General features: G+C 41.4%; 1 protein-coding gene across 2 annotated transcripts in view; it reads right to left on the reverse strand.

The window, feature by feature from the left end:
* The window catches only part of SCARB2 (scavenger receptor class B member 2), a 68,807-nt gene that overhangs the window by 39,611 nt on the left and 16,446 nt on the right, over positions 1 to 12,750 (reverse strand). For both annotated transcript variants that reach the window (XM_073805365.1, XM_004316640.3), the window contains exon 2: positions 9,325 to 9,482. In XM_073805365.1, coding sequence (XP_073661466.1) covers positions 9,325 to 9,482 — 158 coding nt within the window. The remainder of the gene's footprint in view (positions 1 to 9,324; positions 9,483 to 12,750) is intronic.

Genomic DNA, 12,750 nt, shown 5'->3' on the forward strand with positions numbered 1-12,750 from the left:
TTTTTTTTTTGCAGTACACGGGCCTCTCACTGTTGTGGCCTCTCTTGTTGCGGAGCACAAGACGCGCAGGCTCAGTGGCCATGGCTCACGGGCCCAGCCGGTCCGCGGCATGTGGGATCTTCCCGGACCGGAGCACGAACTCGCATCCCCTGCATTGGCAGGTGGACTCTCAACCACTGCACCACCAGGGAAGCCCTCTTAGACTATTTTTTTGGAGTAAATTTTCTGGATCTTCTGAAGGCTGCATCCTTTGCACTCCCTTGTTGCGGGTGCCTGTTGCATCTTACTGGTTATCATTATTAAGATACTGCTCATCAATGGCCAGACAATGGATCTTTTAAATTGAAGAAACTTCTAAATTGGTAAATTTTTAGAGAACTCTCATTATAAATAGCTGTTTTATTGGTACCTATAAAAAGAGCAAATTAAAAGGTAGATACAGAGGTTTATTAACAACCTCTGAATAAACTATGGGAATTCTTAAGATTCTAACCTTAAGAATTCCCATAGTTTAAAATAAAATAAAACAAAACGATTTGGGAAGCCTTATTTGTAGTCTTGGCTTTCCCTTGATGGGTCTTAGGATACTAATAAAAACATTAGGTTAATTAACGTTAATCCGGTTGATTAACAAGGGAATAGGAAATGTTGAGGGGGAAGTCAAGAGACTGCTTCCCAACAAGGTGGAAATTTTAAAGGGACTCGTCCCAGCAGGATAGAAATCTTTAGATAGTGATTTAAAAATGCGATAAATAAAATGGACATTGATGAGATTAAAACAAGGGCTTCAGGGAATTCCCTGGTGGTCCAGTGGTTGGGACTCTGTGCTTTCACTGCCGAGGGCCCAGGTTCAATTCCTGGTCAGGGAACTAAGATCCCGCAAGTCGCACAGCGTGGCCAAAAAACAAAATAAAACAAACAAAAAACACAAAGGCTTTGATACAACATTACCCAAAGTTGAATGGGCCAAAGAGACCCCCTATTGGTCCCCCCAACATTAAAGGGCCCCAATCAAGTCTGGTTTATTTAGCCCAGTAAAAAAAAAAATTTTTTTTAAGGCTGGAATAAAATTATACTAAGATACCTAACCAGCAATTGCTTGAGGCAACAGTTAGGCTAATTAATCAAATTAAAGATTGACAAAAGGGCCTGGGTCACTTGGCTAAAGTTAAAGGTATAAGAGTTGATAGAATTGAGATAAAAATTTATTTTTTAAAAATTGGTGTATTTGGGGCTTTCCTGGTAGCGCAGCGGATAAGAATCTGCCTGCTAATGCAGGGGACACGCGTTCAATCCCTGGTCCGGGAAGATCCCACATGCTGCAGAGCAACTAAGCCTGTGTGCCACAACTGCTGAGCCTGTGCTCTAAAGCCCGCGAGCCACAACTACTGAGCCCGTGTGCCACAACTACTGAAGCCCGTGTGCCTAGAGCCCATGCTCCACAACAAGAGAAGCCACCGCAATGAGAAGCCCATGCACCGCAACGAAGAGTAGTCCCCACTTGCCACAACTAGAGAAAGCCCACACACAGCAACAAAGACCCAACGCAGGCAAAAATAAATTTTAAAAAAAATTGGCATATTTGAATGGGCTTTCTGTGAGATGGTTACATCTCTTTTGCCTATTTATACTGTGGGATAGACATTATGTCTCACTGGGGAATGCTTCTCCTGCCTGGTATTATAATACAGAGCATATAAATCTGCCCCTAAGGTAGTATTAATTAAACATACTAAAGGAAACAGAGTTACCTGAGCCCGCACAATATGAAACAAAAACTGGGGGCTAATATTCAGGGCCTAATAAAGCAACAGTGGAGACTTTTTTTGCCCCTAGGGTAAATTGGTCTGGGTTTGACTTGTGCACTCAGAAAGAGGGCCTTTGTTGAATGCCTTGTGCAAACTTTTGAAGGCATGATAAAATGAACCCTAAAGTTCTAGAACATAGAACTCCTAATTTCCAGTTTAGCTGGAAATCTTCTCATTGATATAAAAAAGCAAATTAAAGAAAATGTAGTTGCATAAATCAATCATTTGATATTATTTAGGCAGACCAGTTCCTTGGGGAATTGAAAGCAACTGTCTTTGTAAAAAGGCTAAGTCATCTAAGCAAATAAATTTAACTTACACCAACTGTTATTTATAAACTAGTAAGTTTATATTGTAATACCTGATTCACGACTAAGTTGTAAAATGAAGTTATGAGATCTCTGGTTATGTCTGTTATATGTCTGTGTGTACATTATAGATATGTCTCTACCTCCAGACAGTATCATCAATATTAATTTATAAAGGAGCCCTGTTTAACTGACTTACAGGAGGCACTTAGAAATTAAATATTTTTGAATGTAATAGAAACTAACCCAAATGAATTTCAAGTTCATGTAATCTGGGAAATGTTCAATATTAAATTAATATATGGTTTAAAGTTTAAGTTTGTTGGTTTCATTAATACAGACATGTCTTACTTTTATTGAACCTAGTCAAATATGTTCATATTATTTCTGTTTTAAAATTTATCAGCAAGAAAAATAGCTTGGAATGATGGCTGACGTGGTCTAATGTCTCCTGAAGTTTTCAGGGTAATCTAAATATAATTGTTGGAAACAAATGAGTTAAATAGATATAAATGGGATAAGAGCCATTTAGTGTACTGTTTAAGAATTATGTTTTATGGTATGTCTACTTAAAAATAGTTTCTCCAGATTTTTGGTAACTTGAAACTTTAGAGTTTTGCTACGTTAAGTTAAATGATGGAAATGTACTAAATATCTAGATCATTCCCAAATAAAGATACTGAAAACCTGATTACTGAAAATAGGCTTCCTTTTATAGAGAAATTAAAGATATTTAGCACCATTAATAAATGTTTTGTGTCACATTGAAAATTTTTCCATAAAGGGCATGTTTTTATTTATTTTTTAATAATTATTTTTTAAAGATCTTAATTTTTAAAACTTATTTATTTTTGGCTGCATTGGGTCTTCGTTGCTGCACGCAGGCTTTCTCTAGTTGCAGCAAGCGGGGGCTACTCTTCGCTGCAGTGCAGGGGCTTCTCAATGTGGTGGCCTCTCTTGTTGCAGAGCACAGGCTCTAGGTGCGCAGGCTTCAGGAGTTGTGGTGCGTGGGTTCAGTAGTTGTGGCTAGTGGGCTCTAGAGCACAGGCTCAGTAGTTGTGGTGCATGGGCTTAGTTGCTCTGCGGCATGTGGGATCTTCCCAGACCAGGGCTCGAACCCATGTCCCCTGTATTGGCAGGCAGATTCTTAACCACTACGCCACCAGGGAAGCCCCAAGGGCACATTTTTAAAAATCATAAATGGTATTTATAAGTTTGCCAATCTACAGAATGCTAACATAAAAGTACATACTTGCTTACTTCTTAGTTTTCACTAGAAATTAAGGTTTTAAAAATTTTTAATTTTTATTGAAGTATAGTTGACTTACAATATTGTGTCAGTTTCAGGTGTACAGCAAAGTGATTCAGATATATATAGATATATATGTGTATATATCTATATATACATATTGATATATATTCTTTTTCAGATTTCTTCAGATTCTTATCCTCTATAGGTTCTTTTTCAGATTGTTTTCCAGACTCTTATCCTTTATAGGTGTATATATATATATATATATTTTTTTTTTTCTTTTTCAGATTTTTATCCTTTATAGGTTATTATAAGATATTGACTATAATTCCCTGTACTATATAGTTATGATTCTAATTATTCCTTAAAATGTTGTATTGTCACAGAAATAACCAAGTTGCTTTGTCAACTGCACTGTAATCAAATCTTTAACCATGTCATTTTAAGTCTTTTGTTATTTATAGACAGTCATTGTTTTATTCTGATGCTTTTACAAAAATGAAAATCTTCAAGAAAATTCATAAAAAGGATTTTTTTGACAAATACAGGTTTCTGATGACTTTTAGATCATACCACTGAACTGGGTAAGAAATTATAAAACTCTAATAGAAAACCTGATGCGTTTATCAAGATCAACAAGAATTAATTATATGGAACTTAATGAACTGAAAAATATGATTTATAATCTTATGATTTTTTTCTGAAATATACTGGCTTTTAATCTTTGTGTTCCAGAAAACCTTTCCTCTTATGCTAACTATGATATGTGGCAAGTTGATGAAGTATACCTCTGCAAATGAAGATGAAACATTTATCTTTTTCTCTTTACCTAATCTCTCCAGAATTTGGCTTCTCTAACTGGCTCCCCTCTGGACTTGATGGCTTATTGAGATCCAGATTACAACTAGTTATACTAATCATTGTTTTAATTTGTTCTCTCTTTGTTGTTTTCAAACTATTTATACTTTTTGTCTCTCTGCTATACTATCTTATTAATGTTACTCGTTAGTTTACTTATATTCTATTTTATCAGATTGTTGTATCCTGCATTACCTGATGTGTAACCAGGCCTCCAACAAAATTAATGATGGCTAAATATCTTGAGGCAATTGATCACACATATATATATGATCACATATATATCACATATATACAGATAAAGGTAATTGTAATAGTGCAACTTTAAATATGGGAAGAAACAACAAGGGGAAAACATTTCCTGGATCATAATAGAGTAGGAAAACAGAAGATGCAGAGGATTTTAGGTTGTTTAGGTTAATAGGGCCTAAGCCAGATATAGCATATGAATGGCCTATCACTAAGATCCTTGCCTGACCTGGGAATAAGCACTCCTAGGGCTGTGGGACAAATTGGTCATGAAATGCCTCCCAAGCCTTGGTCAAATTTATGACCAAGGTGGGGCACTGTAAACAACAAAAACATGTTGCTTGCCCTTTTAGTTCTATAGGATCAAGCCATTAGCTCCTGCAGTTGCCTACCAAAACTGAGCCTGAGGGGAATTCAGGATGGAGAAAAACAGGAAGCATTTTGTGCTTTGGATACCAGCCCCTAGATAATTAAGGTACATACCTAAGGAAATATTTCAATGACTCAGATTCTTGCATCTTCCCATACATAGAAAAGCACTAAAATCATTAACTTGAGATGTCTGTTTTTGTGATTAGAAGTAATCTTTTGATGTTTTGACTACATGTTTCTTTTTCCTGCAAAAAAATTCATATATATTCTGACTCCTTCCTTACCTCTTTTTTTTTTTTTGCTGCACCTAGTGGCATGTGATCTTAGTTCCCTGACCAGGGATCCAACCCATGCCCCCTGCATTGGAAGTGTGGAGTCTAGACCACTGGACTGCCAGGGAAGTTCCCCTTCCTTACCTCTTTAGAACAGTTTCTCAGAGCTATCTGAGAGGCTGTCTCTTAGGCTATAGTCCTCCGTAAGACACAGAATAAACTCAACTCACAGCTCTTATGTTGCACGTTTTTGTTTTGTTTTTTTTTTGCGGTACGCGGGCCTCTCACTGCTGTGGCCTCTCCCGCCGCGGAACTCAGGCTCCGGACGCGCAGGCTCAGCGGCCATGGCTCACGGGCCCAGCCGCTCCGCGGCATGTGGGATCTTCCGGGACCGGGGCACAAACCCGCGTCCCCTGCATCGGCAGGCGGACTCCCAATCACTGCGCCACCAGGGAAGCCCTGTTTTTTTTTTTTTTTTTTAAGTTGACACTCATATTAAATTTCTATTGGACAGTTCTGGTTATAGCATAGAATTAGCTCTGGTTGGAGAATAAAATTCTAGGTTGAGAGTGCCAAAAAATTAAATTAAAATCAAACAAAGAGGCTATATATACAGAAGAAGCTGGGGTGCTCAGGCCTTGAACATCACACAGGGAGAGTCACTAGGACCCTGAGCAGAGAAGGAAAGGAAATGTCAGCTGTGTCCTTTGGAAAATCACTGTGGCAGTGAAATGGGAGAGACCAGGGCAGGGTGAAAACCGGAGGCAGGAAAACTCATGGAGCAAAAATGAAATATCAGTGAGTGACCAATCTGCCTTCCAACCTACAGGATCTGCTCTTGGGATTCTTACCTTCGCTGTGCCTTGGGCCCTGTGGCAGCCTGGTAGATCCTTTCTCAGATAAATGTCTTTACATACAGAAAATAAAATACCCAGGATTACAAAGGAAACCAATGACTGAAATACAGGTGTCACTGTAGAAATCTGTGATATGGCAATATGTGTGCTTCTTTACTGACATTTTAAATAAAATGTAGCAGCAGGTCTAACAACTACTGTAATTTTTTTTTTTTTTTTTTTTGCCTGCGTTGGGTCTTCGTTGCTGCACACAGGCTTTCTCTAGCTGAGGCGAGCGGGGGCTACTCTTTGTTGTGGTGCATGGGCTTCTCATTGAGGTGGCTTCTCTTGTTGCGGAGCACGGGCTCTAGGCGCGCGGGCTTCAGTAGTTGCAGCACATGGGCTCAGTAGTTGTGGCTCGTGGGCTCTAGAGCACAGGCTCAGTAGTTGTGGCACACGGGCTTAGCTGCTCCGCGTCATGTGGGATCTTCCCGGACCAGGGCTGGAACCCGTGTCCCCTGCACTGGCAGGTGGATTCTTAACCACTGTGCCACCAGGGAAGTCCACAATTACTGTAATTTTTAAGTATTTATGAACATGAATTATATTTTGAGCAACCGCTATCATGAGACACAACGATATCTGTGTTTCCATTAGTGGTGAAGCCACGGTACCACTAACACTGCTGTGATCTGTTGCCTACATTTATACTCAAAGGAAATGCTAAATTTTAGTGAGTGGTTAATGAAAATGAACTGTAATTTTTCCCCCCAAGTCACAGACCACCTGGAATTCTATCCATAACCCCTTAGGGATCCATGGATCAAGGGTTAAGGACCCTTGTGAGATGTTCCCAGGCTTCCCTAAGGAGTCAGTTTAGGTCCCTCTAAGATGGGAACATGCAGGAAGTATGGTAACAGTTGGACGCTATTTTATTTCTAGGATTTATTTATTCCCATGACCACATCTACAACAGCATATTAAGGCAGCAGACACAATGGCCCAGAAGATGTCTTAATGGAACACTGGGTTTCCTCGGGTTATGGTTAGAACCCATGTCTTTTTCTCAATGAGGATAATGATGACAGGAACAGGCCCAGGAGACCCAGAGGGAAGACTGTTTGTTGGGGTTTTTCTTTAGTTCTCAGGTGAGTTTATTCTCGTAGGGAGGAAGTCATCCGTCTCGCTGGAAGGAATTTAGTTACAAAACAAAACCAGAAAAAGACAAATACTGTACGATTCCACTTATATGAGATATCTACAGCAATCAAATTCATAGAAACAAAGTAGAATGTTGGTTCTTAGGGGCCCAGGGTGGGGAGAAAAGAGGAGTTATTTAATGGCTATACAGTTTCAGATCTGCAAGATGAAAAAGTTCTGGAGGTCTGTTTTGCAACAATGTGAATATATTTAACACTACTGAACTGCACCTAAAAATGGTAAAGATGGTACATCTTTTTTTTTCTTAATAATTTTTTTAAAATTAATTAATTAATTTATTCTTTTATTTTTGGCTGCATTGGGTCTTCGCTGCTGCACGTGGGCTTTCTCTAGCTGTGGAGAGTGGAGGCTACTCTTTGTTGCAGTGTACGGGCTTCTCATTGCGGTGGCTTCTCTTGTTGCAGAGCACAGACTCTAGGCGTGCGGGCTTTAGTAGTTGTGGCTCGCAGGCTCAGTAGTTGCGGCACACGGGCTTAGTTGCTCCGCGGCATGTGGGATCTTCCCAGACCAGGGCTTGAACTCGTGTCCCCTGCATTCGCAGGTGGATTCTTAACCACTGCAACACCAGGGAAGCCCAAGATGGTACATCTTATGTGGGGTTTTTTTTTTAAATGACCATAAAAATGGTTAAAACTGCAAAACAAACAAACAGGATGCTCAGAGCCTAATTCTGGCTCAACTTCTAATTGTCACGAAGCTGGACAGCCTCAAATGCAGGCCTGGTTCTACCCAGTACCTGGAGTTTCTCGAGGTTTTAAAGGTATAAAAACGCTTTTGAAAATGAGGACCCAAGTGTTGTTTATTTTTTAAAATTCTACTATATAATGATAAAGCTCATCTTTACGATTCTGGGTACTGATTTCCACAGAAGGGACCAAGACAATCCCCTAAGACTAATAATAACATCAAACACTTAATTAGCGTGAATTCTGTGCCAGGCAGTAGTCTAAGCACTTTATAAATACTTGACTCACTTAGTCCTCAAAACAATCCCACGGTGGATGTCCTATTTTTATCCCCACTTTATAGATAAGGAAACTGAGGCTCGGAGGACTAGTAAGTGGCAGAAGTGAGGTTCACAACAGGTCATTCGACTCCAGGGTCAAACCATAAGCACCTGAGGCAGGGATCGGGATTTTTATCTCTCAAGTCCAGCGCTGAGACAGTGCTGACTCACAGGAAATGAATCAGGGGGCAACCATTTATTGAGCAATCGGTTGCGATAGAATTGTGAGGCATTTTTACCATGCAGCAGTTCTGAAGAAGAAAGATCTCGCTGTCTGCTTGCTCTACTATTTTTTTTTTAAACTTGGTAAGGAGAAACTTTGTTGGAAAGAGGCGTGTGGGGCAGTGTACTGTCCTAGCGGGTTGCGGCGATACGGCAACAGTGGGGAAAATACTTTGACCATAAGATCCCCCAGCATCTCCCTCTATTAATCTTTTCAAAAAAATGATTAAAGCAATGCTCCTAACTCCTAACCCACCCTACCACCTGGTTATCTCTTGTACTCTGGAGGAGTGGGAAAAGGAGTGAATATGAAGAGACAGAAAAACCACAAGGTCCTACTGTGTAGCACAGAGAACTATATTCACTATCCCATGATAAACCATAATGGAAAAGAATATAAAAAAAGAAGGTACAGACACGTGTATAACTGCATCACTTTGCTGTACAGCAGAAAGTAACACAACATTGTAAGTCAACTATACCTCAGTTTAAAAAAAAAAGAAAAAGAAGAGACAGAAAGTCCTGTCTCCAGACCAACAATGAATTCTAGGAACTGGTCTAAAACTAGGGATGTGGCGGAGAGAAATAGGAAAAGACCCTAAAAGTCACCAAAGAAAATCGCAGGACGACCTTAAAAGGGTAGGGAGTGGAGGGCAGCTCTCCGTCGCTCAGTAGCCACATTCTGCCACCTTAGGAGGAAGCAGCTGCGTTTCTAAACATAACAGGCTGAGTCTGGCCAGGTCCACAAAGCCACTGACACGTGTGCCAAACACCAGCAGCATTTCAGACAACTGTAGCCGGAACATGTGCCCCCCACGCAGCACACAGAGGATGCTCGTGGGAAGAGACGGGGGCTCAGGCTACAGCAGGGGGTTGCTCCATTTTCTCTCTGGTATGGCAGGGAGGGGGTCGGGACTCACCTGTAGGTGTAGGGCCCCACTTCTTCCAACCGAGGGGTCTCCCCTCTGAGGACCTCCTCTGGATTGGTGACATTGAAGAAATAGAACTGGGTGTGCACGGGCAGAGGGGGCTTCCTCCAGGACTCAAAGGTCTCCGAGCCATTCCTTAACACAATATTCTAGGGGAGAAAACCAAAAGGGGATTTACGTAGTGTAAGGCAGTTGGCTTTGAACACAGAGGCAGAACAAGAGACACCCTGTCCTTTGACCTCCCGGCTCACTTATGTTTTCCATAGGCATTCAGCTGCTGTCCCTTGGGAGCAGGGACATGCCTTACGCCAATATGAAGCCCACAGCCCTCAGGAGCCATAACAGGTTTTCTATAAATATCTGTGGTAAAGAAAGGATGCTAGAGCCATAGCTCATGGGTGGAAACATGGTGTCCCCAAAACCAAGGCCACAGTCTGAGTACCCGAAAGGCCTTATTTGCTTCGTCACAAAGAGTCTACTGATCGGACAGCTTCCGTGGAAGTCAGGCCACTCTGAGAAGCTCCATGCGCTCCCAGCTCGCCCGTATGAGAGACCAGGAAGAGAGGCCCCAGAAGGTTACTTTGGTTCTTCCATTTGAGGTGGAACCACACCCAGCTCTACCACTTTCACCACCAGGGGCTTCACACGCATTTTCTCATCTAATCCCCAACAACCCCCTAACACAGGTTTGCATATCCCTGTTTCAATGGTGAGAAAGCTAAGCCACACTGAGGTTAAGTGCTTAGGGTATTCTTTGGCTACAATCCTTCCTTTGTTTCCCACCCTTACCACGGATTATGGTCTAAATTGTGTCCCTGCCAGCCCCCCCCCCAAAAATTCATATATTGAAGTCCTAACCCCTAGTACCTCAGAATGTGACTGTATTTGGAGATAGGGTCTTTAAAGAGAAATTAAAGGTTAAATGAAGTCATTAGGGTGGGCTGTCATCCAACATGACTGAGGCCTCAGAAGAAATCAACCCTGTTGACACCTTGATCTCAGACTTCTAGCACCCAGAACACTGTGAGACAATAAATTTCTGTTGTTCAAGTCACCCAGGCTGTGGTATTCGTTATGGCAGCTCTCGCAGACTAATGCACCACGGCCCCTCTATGGATGGAGAATCCTTCCCACCCTACAGACTTCAGGTGTGGCAAGTGACTTGATTTGATTAACGGAATGTGAGTGGAATGGCAAAGCGCCAACTTCGAGCTGAGGCCTTAAGAGGCATGGCAAGTTTCCACCAGCCACCCTCTGTTGCCCTGTCCCAGGTAGTTGGTGATCCTTCAGCCAAGGCCCGAAAATGGTAACGTGTAGACCAGACATGAAGCCAGGAGTCCAGCCTAAGTCGGCTGACCCAGCTACGCTCAAATTGCAGCCAACCTGGCCGTAAGGAGTACGGAGTATATGTTACTATGATAAGCCACTGAGATTTGGGGGTTGTTTGTTATCCAGCATTGCAAGAGAAGCCTGATTAATACAGCACTCAAAGTTAATAGACAGAAAGCTAATAGCTAGTAGTTAACTTGTTAATAAAGAAAAACTGCATTTTTAAAGTTAAGATTACTGAAGTACTCGAGAAGGATAAAAGCATAGACAGAATAAATAAACCAGAATTCAAACAGTGACTAACTCTGCATGTTGGAATTTGGGTCATTGTTATTTTCTCCTGGATGAGATTTTGTATTTTCCAAATTTTTATAATGAATAAAGAAAATTAACACTGAGAAAAATGTTTAAAAGAGGAAAATGGGATCTGCTGATAAAGACAATGTAGGGCCACTAGTAAAACAGTAACTAGATTGCAAGAGAAGCATCCCCTGATATCACCGGTGAGGATTTGAATGACAATCAACAGAGGGACGGCTTCAAAACATGACAGAAATCACATGCTAAAACATCCTGTGTCACAGAACACAACAGGATGTCAATTTTTAGTAGTCCAGGCCTCCAATTTAATAGAAGCAATGTTACAAGGGAACTTGATGATATAACTCTATTATTCAATGGAAAATATCCCAAGAATCTCTGCAGGGAAAAACAAAGTGGAACCGGAATAAATGGATGCAGAAAACCTAAGCTTGTCAAAGCAAAAACAGTCATCTGGAGGGCTGGAAGTCAGTTTACATCCATGAGTCAGCCGTGTCATAGAACTGGGGACTCTTTGTGGTTTGGCATCAGTTCGGAACATCTAATCATCAGATTTCTAGCCAAACAACACATTACTGAAATATTCTTGGCCTTTACTGTCAGTACTGGTTTACTGAGTCGAGATCAGATTGTTGAGATAGAAAAATTTAAAGACAAACCACGAAACCCCTTTCCTCCAAACTCCGGGTCCAGCTGAGACTCTCTCCTTTGTGAAGTCCTCCCCGCCTGCCCCTGCACACATTACTCTCTCCCTGCCCTGGCCATAGAGCAGCCTAACCGATCATTTTAGGCAGTTTTTTTTAAGAGTTTCGTGGTCTTTTATCTTATCTTCTAAACAAGAGTCTTAGCTATCTGGGGAGGAACAAGGGAGAGAGTCGGGCCTGGAGAGAGAGGGCAGCATACCTGGAGAAGCTTACCAGATGGAACCCAGAGGCCCTGGCAGGGTAAGGAAGGGCCTGTGGTCAAGGTTGTACAGCTGCTTCATGTCAGAACTGGGTCTGGAACCCAGTGCCCCTTTCCTCCACTCTCCCACCCCACCTCAGCATACAACATTTTAATAAAATGGGTGTAAACCTACTACACATTTTAGTTATACAAGTTATATGGTAGAGTTTCTCTGGTATAAGGTATACACACAGCTCCTAGAAACAGCTCAGTAACATGAATATAACCTACCTAAAACTAGTATGCTAACTATGAGAAGTGTAACACATAAATAATAATTATTTGTCTTCTAGAGGATTTTGAAGGCCCACAGATACCTTCAAAGTCATCTGATTTCATTAAAATGAGTCTCTTTTTTGGGACTTCCCTGGTGGCACAGTGGTTAAGACTCCATGCTCCCAATGCAGGGGGCCTGGGTTCAATCCCTGGTCAGGGAACTAGATCCCACACGCATGCTGCAGTTAAGAGTTCGCATGCCACAACTAAGGACCCCACCTGCCGCAACTAAGACCCAGTGCAACCAAATAATAAATAAATAAATAGATACATACATTAAAAAAAAAAAGAACCTCTTTTTCTTATCCAGAAATTTCCAGAAAAAGGTAGGGCAATAATTTCTCCTCCTCCACAAATTCCTTGAGTACCCTCCCCTTAACTGGATGGATCATCCCTTCCTTTGAACCCTATAACACATTACATAGGAATTTCTTAGGAAAAAAAGTGCTCAGGACAGAAAACATCTTCTAAAAATTGAGGTTAATTGGAATCGACATGAAGCAGTGATATTAGCAACCAAAAATGAGAAGGAAAGTGCAGCTACTA

Source organism: Tursiops truncatus, chromosome 5 (genome assembly GCF_011762595.2).
Source record: "Tursiops truncatus isolate mTurTru1 chromosome 5, mTurTru1.mat.Y, whole genome shotgun sequence".
Taxonomy (NCBI): Eukaryota; Metazoa; Chordata; class Mammalia; order Artiodactyla; family Delphinidae; genus Tursiops; species Tursiops truncatus.